General features: G+C 45.0%; 1 protein-coding gene across 7 annotated transcripts in view; it reads right to left on the bottom strand.

Annotated features, from left to right (window-relative positions):
- The window catches only part of TLN2 (talin 2), a 1,262,084-nt gene that overhangs the window by 521,981 nt on the left and 719,088 nt on the right, over positions 1–21,015 (bottom strand). For all 7 annotated transcript variants that reach the window (XM_085643650.1, XM_085643649.1, XM_085643651.1 and 4 more), the window contains 2 exons: positions 16,104–16,208; positions 1,956–2,111 (listed from right to left, as the gene is read on the bottom strand). In XM_085643650.1, the coding sequence (XP_085499776.1) occupies positions 1,956–2,111; positions 16,104–16,208 (261 nt within the window). The remainder of the gene's footprint in view (positions 1–1,955; positions 2,112–16,103; positions 16,209–21,015) is intronic.

Genomic DNA, 21,015 nt, shown 5'->3' with positions numbered 1-21,015 from the left:
GCCAGGAGCAAGAGCAGCCCTCCATACTACACTGGCACTGGGACTTCTGGAAAGGTTGAACACGTTTAGGGGCCCGGAGCTGAGTCACTGAGAGAAATCCCATATGTTCTGTTGTAAGTACAGTCTGGGCATGGAGGCTTGGATTGCAATGCGATGACCCCTTCATTCTAATGGTTGCCATTAAGAGACTCTGCAAGTCAGTGGGACTGGTGGCTGCCTGGGATATAGATGTTTGTCACTTGTAATCTGTGCTACTAATAAAGATGCGTTTCTCCACTTTGGTGCCAGCCCCCCATCACTTCATTCTCAAGGCAGACAGGGGGAATGCCTCCGGTTTGGTAGTCCAGCTGTGTGGCCCCAGCGTTCTGAAACGACTGAACTAGTTACAAAGCCTGAACTAGTCTAGGCACGCCAGGTTCCATTTAGAGGGAGTGAAACCTACAGAGCACTGAACCCTACAGAGGACCCACAACTAGTGCGTTTTGAACTGAGCACTGAAACCAAGTGCTACTTTACTAACCTATTCAGATCAGACTAGCACACACAGCACAAATTACAGCACTTGCCAAATGAAGTTCCAATTTTGCACCTGCCAACCAAGTGAAGCCCTACACAGAAAATGCATTTATCCACTGGTCCTGCTTCCGGCACTCCAAAATACCTTCTGGATATCAGTTCATGCACACAATTACTATGAGAACCCTGCTTCTGGGCTCAGTGTGGGTCCTCCACGAGGAATGACGGTTTCCTGGCTGTTTTTCGTAAATCGACCTCACCAAGTTCTAGGGGGCAAGACCCACGAGTCCCTTCTGGACACTGACAGACCACTCCAGCTTTTGTTTGCAGGAAATGTTGGGAGAAAGTGCACCTCCTGAAGCGAATAAACTGGGTCAAAATAAAAATGCCTATTAGTTTCTCATGAATAATTTATATATCCCTTATTCTTCCTCTGTCCCTACTGCGTAAACATTGAATATTATACACAATCAGGGAATATTGTGGAACATACTCGATTTTGAGGAAAATAGTAGGATTTACTTGCCAACATATTTGCAAGGGGAATCCATGACTATCACCTTTGTAACATGTAGAACATTTACTAAGGAATCTCCCACCCAAAAGACAATTACCTATTTTTTTGTGTGCCTAATTCCGGTGGAGGTTCAACAAAATGCAAATCACCCATCACCACTGAAAGAATTATAAAAAAAAATAACGTACACCATTAAATCCCTTTTGAAATCCTGAAAACAAACAGGTGTCGGCCTCCTGATACAGATGCAAGTAAGTAAGAACCACCTTATAAGACCATGTTTCAGGGTGGTCCAGGAAAAATCTATGCGAAGACCCATTTAAACACGACGTGCTTGATATATTACATTAAAAAGGCACATTAGAGGCCAACACCAGTCAGAGTAAATACAAAGGCGATGACTGGGCTTAGCCTTAGTGCAGCCTATTACAGCTGTATGTGGGCATCTGGCAGGTGCACAAGCTTGGGCGTGGGGGCAGACGTTCTCAGGTAGTGATACGACAAGATACTGTGCTATAAGGCATGAGAGATTGTCCCAGGAGAACAACTGAAACAAATTAAAAGCAATACGATACAGGGGTTTACTAGCTTTTAAACAAAAGATTAATGAAATGCATTTGTTAAACGTTATTCTTTGCAACTATAATTTTAGTTATTCACATTTACATTACCTTTTAGGTTCCTTCTTTTGGATTAAGTATTTGATTTTCAATATGTACACGTTATTTTATCTGGGGATTCAATTTCAATATTCAAATTATGACCAACATTTTATTTAATCCGAGAACACGAAGAAATAAATCCGTCTTTTCACGCCCACTAAATTAACAGCCTTCCTTGAGGAAGTCAGAAAATCTATTAAAAGTCTACACGAGCTGGAAAAAAAAAAGACATGATGGAATGAGTCTATGGAGACAGTTACCAGAGTGAAGCTTTTCGGAGAGGCGGCCCAGCGTTTCACGGTGGTCAGGGGCCACTCCTGCACCACCTCCTTGGTCTTCTCATCCACACGCATCACCGACTCTTTGGTAATTCCCAGCAACCGGGGGACCAGCTTGTTTTTGCTCTTCATTTTCTCCTGCAAGAGGAAGGCAAAGGGTTAATTTACCTGCTTCATGTACCTGAAGAGAATAAAGGTGCCAGCTTCAGATGTGGCAATTGAGTTATCACCAAGAGGCTAACACCGCTGTGTGAACGTCAAGCTTCTCATGTATGCAGTCTTAAAATGGCGGCCCTGTAGTGGTGTTAGCTTTCAATGCTGGAGCTGCCCTGGAGCAGCGGAGCAGACCAAGTGCAGTGTGGACCAACTTGATTCGAAACGGTAATTACATTCAAATGAGGTCGTTTCAGTTGTGCAATGTACAACCTATCCCACCGGACCTAACCTTCATCAGATGTTGGCAACCTTAGCTACAATCAGTTCCCTCTAATCTTTTTCCCCTGTGGGCAACAGTGAATGGTCTGGCTTGTTTCTTAAAGCCCCTGCACAAGACAAGCCCTGAAAATGTTTGGCTTAAAGTCTATTAAATCAAACACAATAGGTTTTTGTACAACTGGTATTCTGAACTCACATATTTAAAGTGCTTTCATGTGTAATAATGAAAAAAAGGAGTTTTGGTAAAAATAAAATATTTGCCTAAGATCGCACAAGTTCAGCTGGGATTTACCAGGGTTTATAGTTTCACTTTGTACAAATCAGCCACTAAATGTGGATGTCTTTACTTTTTTATGCAAATACTTTCTTTTCACCTTTTTGCACAGCCAGTTAAACTACACAGTAGCATTCATTTTGTTCTTGTTTTTTTAAGCACCAGGAAGTTACGCGATTTGTCCAGAATCGCAGGATGTTGAGGGGATGTCGAGACTCGAACGCAGGCTCCAAAGTCCGCAGCTATGGCCGTAACGCTGCAGAGGCCATATGAAGGCAGTTTGAAAGGGCTTGTAAAGAGGTCTTAAGAGCCTCAACATAAGAATGCACTTCACCCCAGCAGGGGAGCACATGGTAAGCGCCGCGTGCTCCCGAGTCATACTTTCCCCTTCCAGCGGTGCACATCAGAACGGGTATGGAGGAGCAGGTGTACAGCTCCTAGAACAGCGCCTCGAGACCCTCACGGGTGAGCAGTCACGCTTAACAAACACTGATTGATTGATTGATACCAGCGCGCACCAAGAGAAAGCTTCCTTTAGCGCTAATGATTTAGAAAGCTCGAGAAATCTTTCGCTGGATGCGCGCTCCTGGAAACAGTAGGGCGCGCGCGCATAGGCTACAATATTCAGAAATGTGTGGAGACAGGGCAGGAAGACAGAAGTGTATATCTCTGTAATAAAGGGTTAACAAAAAACATATTAAAAATGTGACTCTGAAAGGAAAAAAATTAAGTTAAAGGGCAGATTAACATCACGATTGTTCAATGCAATGCCCTCTGATATAATGTGCTCTCTAAATAACATTAGTAAAACTTATCAAGAGCTTTACTGCAGGAGACCACAACTAAACCAGGGATGTGGGCATCTGCAAGCTGGCATGACGGCTACCACTGAGACCCCTCGCGGAGGTCACCTGGAAACCGACGAGGACAACCTGTCCACCTGGAGCTGAGTTCATCCTCCAGCCAGGCATCATTCGACCTTTGCCCAACTCCAAGGTCGACTAAGCGAGTGCGGACTTCAAGGGGCCATAAAGCTGTGCCTTCAAAACGCAAATAAACCAGGACCAGAGGCCAATGGCGGGCAACGCGCGGGCGAGACAAGAGACGAGCAGGAAACAGCAGTGACAATGGCTTTCTGTCAAAGCAACAGAGGCTCCATCTGCGGTGTTCCAATGACGTCATGCAATGAGCCGAGTTTAACGTCACTAAACAATCCAGACGGGGCTATTACTATGTTCGCCTGTTTTTTTCCTCAAGTGTTTTAGATTGAAAATAGGCATTTGGCTTTTTTTCTGTAAACATCAGTAAATATATCTTTTCTAAATCTTCATTATATCAATATATTATTTAAAAAAGAAATAGGCATTATATTTTTAGTTCTGATAATAGGTTAAAAAAAAAAGTTCTAATAATTGTAAGAAAAAAGCTGCATTCTTTTCACAAGTTTCTGGATGACAAAACTACCTAAACGATGAACTTTGAATGTGCTGCAGATTTTAAACGGTCTGAGCTTTGATGAAAGGCAGCCAGGAAAGCGAAAAGGCAGAGCATCCCGTACTTAACTTTCATCCTATTATCCAACTTCATGTCACGGACAGATTATGGGCCGGTCTAAAAATAGAAAATCACCGTGCACGGACATGATGGATCTCTTTAAAATGCGAGACCTTTTCATTAAGATCCAGATGATGACCCAGTGATCCAAACATTCCCATGATCCCTGCACTGCCAGAGACCAAATGACCTCCCTTGAGGAATATGGTGACAAGGATAGTGCCGGCTCCTGGTGTTACTCGCCCTCTGACCCGCAAAGACTCTATCGGAACCTGAGACGCACTCCTAAGAAGTTCCTATCAAACTCAACACATACAGAAGCAATGGTACCTTTTGCTTTACCTTTAGGGATCTGACATAGGGTACCCCGAGGAGTCTGCACTTTCGTTGGTTTCCGTCCAACCTTCCTGTCAATCCATTAATGAGACTGATGAGTTTCCCAATGGCAGATCAACAGATTTTCCTACAGATTAAACCCATGTGGATAGAAGTATAAAAATATTGCTAACTCTAGGATCTTTGTTGGCAAGTGGATGACAGCGACTCGTGCAAGCTAAACCCCGACATTCCACGAGCGGGACTACAGATGCTTTTAGTGCTGAGACCATCAGAACTCGAACATGTTCCAATATTGTCCAGGTTGGTAAAGAAACCATTGGAGTCTACATCAACCTAGAATGGACCCTGGTACCCCTAAACAGCACAAGTAGTCAAGAAAGGTGTCTTCTGTCGTAAGGGCCATTAGAATAGGCCTCGCCCACCCGTCTTCTGCACATAGTGTACCGCATTTGTTTTTGTCGGATTTAACTGCGTGAATGCGTTCGCTCACTTTGAACATTTAGACCCAAAGATCATAGGTTTGAAAATTCTTAGCTTCTTTGGGAATAAACTTTGTGAAAGGATGTCCTACACAACATTTTAGAAAATGGTTCAGAACCCAGCTGGTTGCCTACACAGCGAATAAGCATGACGAGAGGGCAGACTAAACCCTGGTGGACCCAGTGTTAGTATCCCTAAAACAGAGGCTAGTGAGGTCTACAGGGAGCCCATCCACGCCCCCAGTTCCTGAATAATTGTGCGGTTGGGCATGACCATAAATGGGTGCCTTTATAGAGGTGTTTACATCTATTGGACACTCAACGTATGGCGAAGGTGAGGATTGCCCCAGGCTCGGAGGAAGCTGCGAGAAAGGTCTCACGCAGCCTTTCGTAACTATGCGGAAGACCAGCCGCCCAAAATGTATTGTCCTCAGTCACCTAGATACTGAAACATCTGATCACCAGCCGGCCACCCCCCGCCAGCATAATCCGCCACGACTGGGGACTGAAGTAATCAGTCATATCCTGGAGAAAGGGGTCGATCCCCAACCCCTGAGCAGTGATGGCGATCAAAGGACGGACGCAAACTAGAGAAATGAAACTTCCCAGCCCTAGAGGTGTTACTGACCAGGGAAATGTGCTTCCTAGGTCACAATTCTGAATAAGCCTTCCCGCCCCTCGGGAGTGGCCAAAACCGCTTTTATACTACCCATGTTTTTTATACAGTACAGGCTTTGTAAACAGCAGCGGTGAGCTCTTCACAAAGGCCTGACATTTGTTTTTTAACTAGACCACACGAATCACAGGTAAAACGAGAACGAGATCATATGGAACCAAAGAAAAACGAGCAATCAGTAGCAAACAAACAGAAATGCCATGGTGATAAACAGAAGAGATCAGACATACAGAAGAAGGCCATTGTCAAGGCAACCAGTGTCGGAACCGCAGATGAAAAATCTGAAAATTGGGGAGTGTGGGGGAGGCAAGAATATGTGATTTAATATTCATTAGTAGATTCAGTAGATAGTTCAGTTCACATATTTTCATATTTCTGTGTATTCTTTACCTGAAAGTTATTTATTATTCTCATTATTCCTGTCCGTGCCCAGTCCTGTGTGTTATGTGTTGACCCTCTACAACTCCTTATGCTGTATAGTGGCAGACATAAGCATGCGGAACAGCAGAGGTAGCCCTGCATGGCATGAAAAGAAGACATAGGGCAGCAGCTGCCTGCTGGAGATCACGAGGCCTAACCCATAGTGCCGGGCCACAGACTCACAAGAAGGCACATTTCGAGAATGATAAAAAACAGAATTCGGCATGAGCTACTGTGCCCAACTCCTGGTGCCCTGGGGCCTGATCTACTATAGACTCGGAGTAAATGGGCCAAGCACCACCCCTGCAGCCCTTGACTCTATGTGGTAGCGCAGGTCGAGCAGTCCAAGGCTTTTCATGGGGGGGGGGGGGTGTAGATAGGTGCAAGGGGTGCACAGGCTCACAATTAACAAACGGACTCAGCAACCCCAATAAATAAATGTCCAACTAGATACTTGCTTTTATGAAAATAAGCATTATGTATATAGGAACACAAAGTGAAACACTACGCATACTAACAAATAATACACACCGTTTTCCAAGGCCTTCACTCGAGCGTTATTTGGGTAAGTCCCACTACCTTTCTGAGGACGGTGGTTATTTTCCGTTCAGATGAGGCAACATTGAGATGAGGCCCCACTGGCAAGAACAGGTCTTAGGAGATATACAACAGATGCTAATAGTCAGAGGGTCTCAGCGCCATCGCGCTCTTCGTCCCAGCAAGTACCCCTGAGGCTCTGTGGCCTAGCAATCAGCCTTGCCCACTCACACTGGAGCAGCGGTACAGCAGTGATTCGAAGTCTGGATGCGGTGGGTAAGTCCGCACACATCCGCGATGCTTCTCGAACCGCTTGATAAGTCCTCCTCCTAAGTCTGGCGGCTGGTCTCAGGTGCTTCAGCGCTCATGTGATCGTATCAATGCTCTGCTTCACTGTCGCACATTGCTCTAGGGCGAAGGCCCCCTCTTTTCACCACAGCCCCCATTTGGCATATGGGAGTCGCAAACAGCGCACACTGGGAGATGGCCTTCAAGGGTCACAAAACTGCTCTCAGCGACGGCCTACTTGCCACAGTGATGGGCAAGGGTGACGGCTCCTAATCTTCACCGAATCCCCCAGGGATGGCGAACAGCACACATAGGGCAACGGCCCACCAGATCATAATAATGTGTAGGGTGACACCCCACTTCTTGTCACAGCGATGCACCAGGACAACCGGCCTTATTCTTCACTGTGACCCCCACCTGGCATACAAGGGTCAGTGAACAGCACAGTCGAGGTGACGGCCACAGGCCTCGAAAAATCTCACAATTGCGAGTAATATTTTACGCGGTCGAGATATTTTTAGCACCTACTAGTCCCATCTGGTGAGTGAACTTAAACTGGAAAGGAGCAGGTGTTCTGTTCATTCAGAAATTAAAGAGCAATAAAGATGCCATTAAATCTTGTTTTTATCTTGACACATTTGCTGTCTGTTCAGGGAAAGAGGTCAAAGGTCAGTTTGTCTATTTACTAACTGCTGCTTGGAAAATGGAGTTCATTTTTTTCTCTCTTACTAGAGTTAGAGGTTTTTGTCAAGTGAGCTGTCTGAAGAGGTCAGTTATTTTTGATAACACATAACATTTAAATTACTAGCCTGTTAATAAATATGACAAATATTTCAAAATCTATCAGGAATTATGAAATAATTTTTTTTGTAATTAAGTAGTGTGATGCAAACAAAGAGTTAATTAGGAGCAAATCAAACCAGAAAACTTTACTTGGTGATGCGCAAATGACACACATTTGCAGAAACTCTATTTCCAAACATTATTGTTTGTACACTATATAGTTTCATCAGTAAAAATTTCCAACCATTTCAATGTAAAATCTGCTCATTACAAATGACAGTGTGCTACCACTTCATGCTTTAATTATGTATTTATTAAAAGTGATATATTTTTTTTAAACATGATTTGAGAAACATTCCTGCCCCCGCCTTGATGACAATGCTGTCAATGAACTAAGATGCAAGTCAGGGGTCACGTCACATCTGTGGCTAGATTTTGTATTATATATGGAAAAAACATTAGCCTATTAAATCAAACAAAATAGTTTTTTCTACAGCAGACATGCTGAACTCGCACATTTGAAGGTGCTCTCATATGTGATAATGAAGAAAATGGTGGCTCAATTAATTAAAATAGTTCCCATGTTCCCATCATTTGAAACGGGTTTATGGGTCACGAGTGTTACAAATAGGTCGGGTAGATTATTTAAGTCACTAGACCTGAAGGTCTAGTAAAATTTGTATGTTTTTTGAAGGCCTTGGCCCGCCAGGTCACAACACTGCGCAGGGTGACGCCGGCTTTCTGACACAGCGATGCCTCAGGCAACGGCCCTTTATCTTTACAGCGGCTCCCATCTGGCATACAGGGGTCGAGCTGACTGATGCATTGGTCCTCAACACGGACCAAAATCTCACACTCTGCTTCAGGGATCCACCTAACAGGATCCCCGCTGGATCTGGCTCCCTCCAGGCACTCCTTTAATCACAGGGTCCTCAGGTCTCTGCAGGCAGATGCTGGTGCTCCAGAGCGAGTGGCTGTGAGTCTCCTAGGTGATGTACCCTCACCCAGCAGGAAGACCAGCAGTCCTTAGTTCCCAGGCCTGGCCACAGCAGACACACGTCATGCTGAATTTCCCCACAATGATGAATGTCCAGTTTGACAATTTTGGGAGGTTGAAGCTCCCTTTTTTATAGCCTGTTTCCAGATACAGATGTGTTTTAGTGTCCCAGTCTTTGAAGTTCATGCTGTGGGGGTTGTCCACTTTGGAGTGCCCACTCCTCTGTCCTGTCCTTTGTCCAGGAAGCAGTCTGTCACCGTAGGAGTGACTCTAACCTTGACTGCCCCACAACACAGGCCACAGAAGTGACTAGAAGATTACGCCTGGGTGCAGACTCACTGATACAGAGGCCCATCAAAATGTTACAAAGGCCCTAGCCCTATTCCTTATGAACCCTTTTCGGAATCAAAGAACCCTTTTGAAGTGCACCAGACAGTCTAAATTCCTACTCCAGTGTGTGTGTGTGTGTCCCACAGCTCTCAGGAATGCAGGCAAGATCTGTCCGGTATGGCTCCTCACATGCCTTCCACAAGACTGTCTGCTTCCAGTTTGGAACACACAAACCTTAATGCATTGTACCACTCACAGAAACACATTTATCACAGCATGCACATGCACACACAAGCACTGCACAGCGCTACCAGCTAACATTATGTAGGCCAAGGGTGAGCTGAGCACACAGCAGCAGAACTTTGCATGAATGGGCCAATGAACCCCACTCCAATGAGAAATGTAAGTAGTCCTGTCGGCTCTAAAAAAGGCCTGTTTGCTCTAGTGGTCACTATTACAAAAACAGTGTGCTGCCACCACTGCGCTTATGCTACTTAACTCTGGGTAAGGGCAGTGGCCCTTTACAACTCCCAGGGTAAAGCTTTCCAGTCCAACAAGATCGCAATCCACGAGACAGGCCTAGGTGGTAGTGCACACACATGATTAGTCTTTGTCCATAACTAAACATCAGCACAAGGGATGCAGGTATTGTCCATCGCCGGGCAGGGGTAGACATCCATCGCCGGGCAGGCGTACACGTCCTACGCCGGGCAGGGGTGCACGTCCATCGCCATACAGCAGACGTTTCCATCCCAGCACAGGGCTTACCATTAAAGGGGTAGGAAAGAACCCTCAGCAAAGTAAAATATAAGATCTCGAGCTATTTCATGATAAATCTTCGAAGAAGTATATATACTTACAACTGTAATTTATCCCCAACCTCATGAATGCATCGCATTCTTTGCGCTGCGCGTTGACAATGGGACCTAGCCAGGGGCTTAGTTTAAAGATTCTTAAACAGCTGCTACACACGGAGGCCAAACGAGTACGAGTCACTTCACCAGTGAAATAATAGACATATTTGCCTGCTTTTACGACACTGTTTGGGCTAGCATGGCTTTGTCCCTGGAAAACGCATTCCCAAGTTAAGTAAAGGTACCTTAGAGTATTGAACAGTATCGAATTTACACCTTCGTAAATCACTCTGCACTCCGCTCTAAGCCAAAGAACGAAGTACCCATGCACAAAAGAAAAGGCTTCTGGGAACGGGCCCAGGTTTGGCAATTATAATTTTTAGAGAGAAAATGTGATGAGGAACGCGCAATCTAAGATTTTTATTTAAATAAATTAAATAGGGACTTTGTGTTCTCGTCTCTATTTTCAGCCTTGAAAAAATCTCAGGCCTTGAGTTCTTGCCTCTGTCTAGTTCAGCCTTTTAAAAGCCCCAGGCATGCATGCCACGACGGGGCAAAACACCTGGTGGATATTCCAGTCAAAGGAAGAAGCATGAAAAAAAAGAAAAGAAAAATGAGAAATTCTTAAAAACAAAATGAACACTCATCTCCTTTTTCACGTGTTTATCAAGACACATACCCAAGAGATGCGACAAATGAGGGACCTGAACTCTGTACCCTCTTTTCCCTGCACATAGCCACGAGGAAGTGTAGCCCCTTCCCCTCAGAGTGTAACCCGTGCTTCACCCTAATCTGTAATAGAGCACTTAAGACATACAGCCTGCAGGGCCTCAAGTCATTTACTTTCTTATTAAACCCTAAGAGCCTAGGAGCCGACATTCACATAGCTGGATCCAACGCAAACTAGGAAACAATATGCCACTGACCAACAATTTCACCTGCTAAGACTCCGATTTCTCCATATGTTGCTGAAAGCTAGTACAGGAGGAGGGCATCAGCCATGACCAATGTGTTGCTAGGAGTGGAGTGCGTCACATCTACAGCAGAAGAGGCCCCAGCACTGAAAGATTGCCTCAATCTTCTCCTGTAGCTGGATTGTTTTTAAGTGCTGCTGTCACAGAGAAGCCATCTCTAGCAATCACTAAAAGGTGGGCGCTCTGTGGGCCCCAGTCTCAATCGCGACTTCCATGGACAACAACCCCATCTGCTATTGCAGCGACGTGTGACACAACAGAAGAGGCAATGATTGGCTGGCTGGAAACCTAACAAAGTGGAAAAAAAGTCTTGTGCAAATGTGTTCCAGCTTCCTCCTCAAGTATGTATGGATGTATTGGTATTTGTTTAGCACAAACCAAGCCAAAAGGCACTGGAGCAGTCTACAGGGTCAAAAGCCAGCATACAGTGAGTAACAGTGGCAGGTTATTGGATTATTACTACATTGTGATGCAGCGTTGTTTAGAGAGGTGAGTGTTCATCTCTTTTCTAATTTGGATCAGCATTGGGGAGGTCCTTATGGGTCTGGGGATGTTGTCCAGGTCCTGGGGGCACGGAAGCAAACATTCTGCTGGCTAGGTTTGTCTTTTTTACACTTCTTGCTCTCCAGTTTAATGGTGGCCTAGCTGCGGGTGCTCCAAGAGCTACCAGAAATTTGGAGCGTGTTGCAAGCTTTATAAATGATGCTGCTAGTTTTAAGATGGTGTGGGAGCTGCGAGTCAGCGGTGTTCCATCAAGATGGGGGGGATGTGATCATATTTCTTCCAGCTTCGGTTGAGACATTCTGTATAGGTTGCCCTTATGCGGATATCAGTGTGGATTCAGGGAGGCTATGGAGCTAGATGTTACCACCATCCAGATGCGAGACTATTTGACCAGCAGTTCTGAAGTTGCTTTCTTTAAGAAATGCTTTCACTTTCCTTAGAAAAGAAAGCTGGTACCAGGTAGGCTTTGTTTTTTGGCAATTTGTTCCTTGAGGGTGATGGGTCCAGGGTCATGCCAAGTGACTTGGCATTTATCTAAAATAGAGTTTGAAGTTCTCCAGGTTCATGATATTGAACCATGTTTGTACTATGTCTTGCTTGTTGCTCTTGGTGGATCAGAGGAATTTTGTCTTGTTTGGAATGAGCCTCAGGTACTCACAGACATCAAGGTCTGTATGACTTGCAGGCAGTGTTTGAGGCACTGGATGTCTGGAGTATAGAAGTCTTTCAGGAAGAGCTGTGTAACATTGGCATATTGATAACACTTGATGCTGTTATCTGTGAGAAGAGCCCTGAGGGGCTCCATCAATAGTATGAAGATGACAGGAAGCCGTATGGAACTATGGGGCACTCCACAGGTGATAGTGATCTTTTGGGATGTGAAGGTGCTCATGTGAACAAATTGGTGTCGACTGGAAAGCTAGGAGGACAGCCAGTGAAGGGCACTGTCACCCATTCGAGACTCCAGGGTGAGGATGGGATGGTGAACTGTGTCGAAGCAGCTGAGAGGTCCAGCAATATCAGGAGGCAGAAGTCCGCTTCATCTGTGATCAGAAGGGCATTGTCTATGATGTGTAAGGTAGTGGTCTCTATACTGCAGTGTGATCTGAAGCTAAATTACCAGTCATGCAGGGTATGGTTAGTACTGATGTGGGTTGAGCGTAGAATGCTTCTTCGGTGATCTAGCCTATGAAGGGTACATTAGAGATGGGCCAATAGTTGGCAACATCATCAGGGTCTGGAGTGGCAATGAACGCGTATCAATGGCGGTGAATGATTCTACCACCAAAATAGGCTAGGAAGGAACCCACTGTGAATAAGACACTTCGACAAGAAGCACCATGATTTCACAGAAGCAACATATTAAGACATTATTGAGCCACAGTTCACATGACCCGGAAAACATTGGATGATTAGGAGTTTGAAAAAGATGGTATTTAATACTTCCATCCTACTCTTACACATCACAGTCTTTACTTAAGATGAAATGTCTTCCTGCGGACAGAACACCTTCAGTACTTAATGTGCAAAAAACAAATCAACCATGCCTTCTGCTGATGTCAAGTTTTCAAATTTGAAGCCCTGAAATCGACCAGAGAGGCAGGAATGTAAGGACAGTGACAAGGAAAAGTAAGATTACTAGTAATGAAGATTTGCTGTAAGTAATCAAAGCATTACCACCATTTCCTTCCTCTGCAGCTCAGTTCTTACGTACGAGGTACACCAAGTATCATAGTAGTTACATCCACACAGACAAGATCACCAGAACCTTACACATTAACGTGATCTTGCCTGCAACAGCCCCACACCAATTCTGGAGGCTCTAACCTCCTCAATGTTCAACTAACTACTCCTCAAAGTACTTTACTTTTGGTTCCGTTTGCAGCCAACATTAATCTGAATGAAAAGAAGTGACAGAGAAAGAAGGAAAAATAGAAGAATGCCAGTGTGAGGACTGGGCTGTTTCCTGGATTGGTCACTCTCTGTTTTCTTGAAGAACTTCAACCACTCCTTTGATACCCCAGACATCTCCCTCCCTTTCAAATCTTATGGGGCCGATTATGCTTCCCTGGAATCTGAAGATCAAGATGACCCCTTTATACCAGAGTCTACGCATTGCCAGGTTTACTCAATGGTGCTTGTATTCTACCGATTAAACAATACACATAGCGTAGGCCTCCTGTAGAGCATGCCTCCCCTCAATGTTTCATTTTCTCCTTCATCGCCTCCGACCATGCCTTCCTGCCAATCCTTGCACAACCCAACTGGGAGACTTCCCTCTCCTCAATTGGTGTCCACATCACACGCCGGTCTCCATGAAGATCATGGGTTTCTTTCTCTCAAAAACGTGACTATCCCCATTGAGGTCCAGCAGGGACACAACCAAACTATGATGAACCGGATGCATGGAGGAATACCTGGATTTGAGTCCATTTCAGGCTCAAGACGGCAAGGTAAAAACTCTTTTCTTTAAGTGAATAAGATCGAGAAGCACTGCTGACCACAGGGGAGAACCTCTGATCAAGAAGACAGCCAGGGGTACAGTGGACTTGTCTGATGATGATAATGATAATAATAATAATACCCAAAACTTGTAATTTATAAAATGCACATCTGCCATTTCTATGTGGAGTAAATATCAGATGTTACTATTACCCAAATTATGGTACTCAATTTACAACCTTCGAGAGGATGCAAGGCTAGTTGTGTTGCTGGTTTACATTTAGTCTTCATTTTAGCTTTCCTTTTTAACACAACATCTTTTTAAAATCGTGGTTTTAACATGTTTTTACTAACACGAGAAAGTGACATGCCCTCATTTATTTTTTGGCAGAGATTGCTCTCCTGTAGTCTGTACTGTTAGGTCTAGGGTCATACATATTAGAACGTGATGCCCTCGTCTTATTTTGTGCTCGTAGGAGACAGCTCTTTTGCTTCAGACTAACTAAAGATGTTGTTCGGTGCCTCTGGCCCAATGCGATGAGCTTAGTGTTTAATATTTAAACAGCATCTGTGTTAAACAGCATCTGTGTTATATTTGGTGAGAGGAACTTTACATCGGAGTTATCACGACAGCTGCTGTGACTGAGACGCAGGTCCAGACCTTCATCCTGAGAAGGAAGATAGCTGCGCAAGCAAAGGTGTGCAGGCATGCACACTCAGGCGGAGTGCATTCGTTAATGCACTGAGGCCGGCCTCCCGAGACATTATACTAAGGTGTGTCAGTTAGATGATTCCAACAGCTCTGGCAGAAGAGTAATCCGGACATGCTGTCGCTAGTGTAGAGGTATTTGTGATAGATAGGAGTAACATTAGTAACAATTAACATGGCTGAATTGTTTGTGTTTTCCGCCATTTAATAATGCTTATAACAATGATGTGTCTTATCTGCTTAATAATCACAACTCGTGATTTTTTTTTTACAAGGATTAGATCTTTTCAATGAAAATTTGAAAATGTATTATTGCTACTTTCCTTTGTGACACTTTGTGCATCCCAAAGTGACAAATAATTGGGTTAGAACGGTTTCCACATATTCCTTGGGAATCTGAGTGGTCATATTCGCGGTTACCGACATCTACAACTCTGGAGGGTTAGGAGTTTAGCTGTGGTACTGTGAGCTTTGCCGAACCAACATTTACTGATGATATAAGAAGACTCAGTTTCTGTATTATGAAGTTTTGTTGATCTAATACACAGTCCTACTAAATTCTTAGGAACGGTATAAAGTTCAGTGTGGCCAAGACTCGAACTACTGGCCTGACAGTTACTGTTTTCTTTCAACAAAGAACATTCAATGGATTGAAATGATGAAAAGGCCTCCACTGGCTTGTTTCTGTCACTGCCAAATAAATCTTACACGTGAGAAGGTGTGCAAACAGGCCATGGCTGATCCCATACACACACACACACACATATGTTGGAAAGCTGTATACAGATTTAAGAAGCAGTTTGCTCTACTACTTCTAGGTGCCTGGGTACTCATTGCTCATAGTATAGGACAGTGCCATGAGGAAACAGTAAAAAGGAAGCACATTAAAGCTCAAAATGTAAAACACTATGTGAAATAGTCAATGTAATATTCAATCGGATTTTCACCTTGAGTTTTCTGCTAAAGTTTCTTTCAGTAGCAGTGGATAACAAAACATGTGACATATGTCTCTTGCTTGTAATTTAGCGCATTAACATGTCTTATACATTTGTACATTTTTTGTTGTAAAGCGCCCTCCCACAATGATTGACGATCACTAAATACAATTTGATGAATTTTAAAAGTGTTACCTACACTACTCATCTTTTTCCCAACTTTAGGCAACAGGAGATATTTAGAAAAACACATTAGAAACATCAAAGTATTATTAGTCAGGGTACCGGGTATCATCTTATCCAGTGCACAAACCAGAAGTGCATTATCAGAGTAACCTGAAACAAAACCAAAGAATGCATAACTTGGACAACACAAGTCATTTTTTCCATTGATTGTAAATCAGATAAATGTTTAATATGAGATACACTTGTTTATTAAGAAGTATGACGCTCGTTCATTTGATCTTTGAGAGCTAATCAACATTGTAAAGTACTGACTTCCTTCATGTACACTGCTGTTTACAGTGACTATGCATAGGCCTTGGCCATTTTCCTACTCAGTTATGTTTCAATAGGCTGCCCCCCCACATGAAAACATACCTTAACCAGGAAAAACGACACACCATAGGTCCGGAGGGAGCGTGCAAGCTTCACATACTTTACTTTCGCTTCAATTTCAGTCATTTCACCACAGTTTTTATGTTCCTAGAATAAGAGTAGAAACAGTTCAATGCTTCTGTAAACAAACACACAGTACATAATGAAAAAGGAAAGGAAAGGAGAGCATGAGAATTGTGACTGAAACCAGTCGGACTCCTGAGTTGTCTTGAGAACTTTTAGCAACTGATCGACAAAAGGGTAGCTCATGTCATCTTGAATAAAGGTGAACCTACTTGTAAAGGGGAAGTGACTACAGAAGCATTCGACCGACTGCAAATAGTCTATGAAGAGCTTGTAGGTCCAGAAAGCAACAGAGTGTTTGGTTCCCAAGAGGCTACATAAGGAGAGAACAGGAGAACTGAGGAATCTCAATAGAGTTACTCCTCAGAATAGGTCTTAGAAAATTATTTCCATGCTCAACCCTTGGTAGCTTGGCCACGAGCAGGCGGGCTTAACTTCAAAGATAGGTATGTAAAGCATTTGAAAACAATTTCACTATATAATTAAGACACAACACACAATAAAAATCCAACACCAATTTAAAAAATAGGAAATATGTTTATCTTTAAAATGACACCAAGAAGAAAAACATCCAATCTAGGGACTGGAGGTATGCATTTTTAAAGATTTAGCACTATAGCACCTATTGGGACATCTTGTCATGCTAGACCGCAACAAGGTCAATGTTTCAGGTCGAATACGATGGAGACCGGAGCGGCTACCCTTCGGTCAAAGATTTTACCTTCTGACTTCGAAACTTTTACGGAGCTTTTTTTCCCGGGGATTTGCTGGCTTGGGTTTCCACCAACTCCCGATGAAACTCTGGCAGTCGGACCTCCAGAGCTTTTCAGCGGGATGTACTTGGATGGCAGGCCGGCTCGCAGTCTAGGTTCGCAGGCTGGGCTGGCCAGGTTGTCGGTCCACTTGTTACGTTGAGGCAGCGGTAGTAGGGGTGAGGCTCTCTTTCTTCTTCTGTCCTCTTTCTATGCTGTTGACTTTTCGCGTTCATGGGGTGGTGAGAGGATCAGTTACGGATGCGCGGCGGCTCGCTCTGCATTTAAACTGAGCTTGCCAGCGCTTCCACGTTTGGTTTTGTTTCCGGACCTTGGTCCCTGGAAGTACTTGGCTCTTCACTTTGTTGGGAAGCGCAGATCCTCGCAGTGGAATGCGTCCGAGTTTTCGAGTGCATTGGGTGCACTTTTCAGGCGATTGAAGTCGGGTTCATTAACCTCTGCCTGGACCACAGAAATGACCTCGCAAGGGGGTATTTTGCAAGGCTACAGAACTCGGGTGGTCGTCTGTTGAGTGCCTGGAGGTATTCTTTTATTTATTTTATGTATCTTTTATTTTAGATACACGAGATCGGGTTGTTTGGGATACATATCCGAGAGGAGGCTCTATGCTCCTTTTTTAATTTTTGATTGTGTATTTCATGATTATCCATAGAAGGGAATCCCTGGCGTTTTTGTATGGATAGTCATTATTGGGTTTTTTCCCAAGTTGGGTTTTTCCCGAAGGATTGGATCTAATCTGGACCTACTAATAGCCTTGGACTGCTCAGCTCAGAACACTCTGCTCCACAGAACGTTTGGACTTGTCACTCGTCGAGGACGTCATTACTATTCTTTGGGGTAAGCTATGGCATTAAGGACATCCAGTGGACTTGTGGGAGGGAATGCGCTAATTCACGCAAATTTTCAAGCTTCTGGAACTTCTTCCAGAAGTTCCTTTGAGGGTCCTAAAGTGTCCAATACATACGCCATCGGTCTGGGAGCTCCAAGATGGTCGTTTAAAGTTCGGGACTTCAATTCCCACAATCCACTTGGACAAAACCATTACAAATCCACCGGTAGTACTCCAGGCTGGGGATTCTTGGTGGTGATGGTCCAGGTGAGCTCTGTTAACCTGTAGCTTGCAGGGTAGTTTTGAAGCAGGTTTGATCCATATGGCTGTAGAACAAATTACTTCCCTTCGGTAATGATGTATCTGGTAGAGACGTATGTTAATTGTAGATTCCTTACCTTAGAATTTCCCCCAGGTGTCAGTCTGGATCTAGAGATTTTTCCTCAGCAGTACCCCTGTGCGTCATTAGATGGCGTCGGTTGACTCTGCGTCCGTCGTCGGTGTTGCAATCGCCGGGATGACGTCACATGCCTATGTAGACAGCATCCCTGCACGCGGACTTCAGTTCTGACATGACTTTCCACAGCAGAAGCGAAGAGCCATGAAAGACACTGACCACTGGTGTGTCACAGATAAGGCCCTTTAGGGGAGTCCCTATCTCTAGAAATCAGATCGCAGAGCGGTGAGGACGGGTGGAGCTGTAAGGAATCTACAACTAACATATGTCTACCAGATACATGGTTACCGAAGGTACTTGTTCATCTGATAGAGACAGTTATTTGTAGATTCCTAACCTTAGAATAGATACCCAGCAATACCATCGTCGGAGGAGGGTCTGAGGACAAAGTTTACACGAGAAAGTCCTGGAGGACCAAACGGGCAAAGTATCCGTCCCTCCGGACTGGACTATCCAGGCAATAGTGTCCGGTAAATGTATGCAGAGATGCCTACATAGCCGGCCGGCAGATATCAAAGATTGGGACTCTGCATGCCAATGCAGTGGTTGCTGTCGTAGCCCCAGTAGAGTGGGCACGCGACCACATAGGAGGATCCTTCTTCGCTATAGCATAGCAGAACTTAATACAAAGTACAACCCATCAAGAGATGATATGCTTTTGAACTACCTGGCCTTTCTTGCACCAATATAGCCAACAGAGTTGATCATCCACCCGTAAGTCTTTCACGCAGTCAAGATAGAAGGACAGCGCACGTTTGGGGTCCAGGCGGTGGAGTCTCTCCTCCTTGGAAGGGTCTGGAGGTGGGTAAAAGGTGGGCAAGGTGATGGATTCTCCCACATGAAATGGTGTAACAAAGGCCTCATTTGAAGCACCACTTTATCCGGATGTACAGAAAAGAAAGTGGGCTTGGAACACAGAGCCTGCAGCTCACTTACTCTGCGTGCACAGGTGATGGCAATAAAGAAGGCAGTCTTGAGAGTGATCAGCCTGAGAGGACAGTGTGAAGAGGCTCGAAGGGAGCGCACATTAGAAACTTTAAGACCAACATTTAAATCTTACTGGGGCATTATGAAAAATGACGGAGGAAACAGATGAGTATGGCCCTTAAAGAGTCCATGAACAATAAGCGATTTGAATAAAGATGGCTGATCAGGTAGCCGAAGAAAAGCAAAGATAGCTGCAAGATAGCCTTTTAGAGTGCCCAAAGCAGAGCCTTGCTGGGCCAAAGGAAGGATGTACAAAAGAACCTCTGAAAGCGGGGCAGAAAGGAGATCCACAGCCTTTGCTGTGCACCATGCGACAGGTGTATATCAATTTTGTGGAGGGATGTCTAGCGGCAAAGATAACATGGCAAACTTCGGGTGGAAGGTCAAAAGCTGTCAACTGTCGCTGCTCAATCTCCACACAAGGAGGTGGAGTCTGGGTAAGTTTGGGTGAAGAACCGTACCCCACTACTGCGACAGAAGAACCTCCCAAAGGAGCAGTCTGATCGGAGGATCGATGGCCATGCTCAAAAGCTCTGGGTACCAGACTCTTCTTGCCCAGTCCGGAGCCACAAGAATGATGTGGGCCCGGTCGCGTTTGTCCTTCTTGAGCACTCTGAGCAGAAGTGGTACAGAAGGAAAGGCGTACAGTAGGCCGCAGTTTCACTCACAAATAAAAGCGTCACCAAGCGAGTGCCACCTTGAAAACTCCAGCGTGCAATAATACTGACATTGCGCGTTCTCATCAGAGGCAAACTGATCTAACCAAGGTTCTCCCCACCGCTGAAAGAGACCTTGCGCCACCTCTGGATGTAGCCCCATTCATGATCGAGCAAGCACCGACGGCTGAGTTTGTCTGCCCTGCCATTTGTTTAACCATCAGGGTGATGCCCTGATGTTCCAGCCATGTCCTAAGACAAAGAGCCTCCTGACAAAGGGTCCATGACCCACCCCGCTCTGTTTGTTGCAGTACCACATGGCAGTGGTGTTGTCAGTGAACACCTGCACCACTTTCCCTTTGAGAGAGGGGAGGAATGCCTTCAGTGCCAGTCTGATCACCCAGAGCTCGAAAAGGTTACTAACCACCACTGCAGCTGTGTCGCAGTTCCCTCCAAGATTGGGACGCAGTCAGAAAGATTTTCCTGATGCTGCTCCCACTGGACTTTCAGGTTCCACTGCAGAGCCCGCATATGCCATCTGGCATGATCCATCAGCAGGATGCAGGAGGCCATGAGGTCCAGCAGCCTCAGAGTCATTCTCACCAAAACCCATAGCCCAAATTTTTCGGACTCGCTGTTCAGCTGGACATTCCCGAAACTGCGCTGTGTCCAGAACAGCTCCAATTAAAGGGAGCGTCTGAGAGGTAGTCAGGTGTGACTTCAGCACGTTTATAGTGAACCCCAGAGAATACAGGAGGTCCGCAGTAGTCTGGAGGTGGGAGACTACAATCTGGACCGAGCCCGCTTTTAACAGCCAGTCGTCGAGATAGGGGAAGACTGGAATTCCTGATCTGAGCAGATGTGCTGCGACCACCGCAATCACCTTCGTGAACACCTAAAGGGCACTGGTAAGGCCAAAGTGGAGCACAGTGAACTGAATGTGCTTGGGCCCACAGTGAACCGTAGAGAGCGCCGTGGACCAGCAGGATGGGAACATGGAAATAAGTCTCCTGCAAGTCCAACGCCACCATCCATTCTCCGGGGTCGAGGGCAGACAGGACTGGAGTTAAGGTGAGCATTTTGAACTTCTCTTTACGGAGGAAGAGGTTGAGGGCCTTGAGGTCAAAAA

Source organism: Triturus cristatus, chromosome 3_1 (assembly GCF_964204655.1).
Source record: "Triturus cristatus chromosome 3_1, aTriCri1.1, whole genome shotgun sequence".
NCBI lineage: Eukaryota > Metazoa > Chordata > Amphibia > Caudata > Salamandridae > Triturus > Triturus cristatus.
Note: the sequence above shows the minus strand (reverse complement) of the source record. Positions and strands in the feature narration are given on the sequence as shown.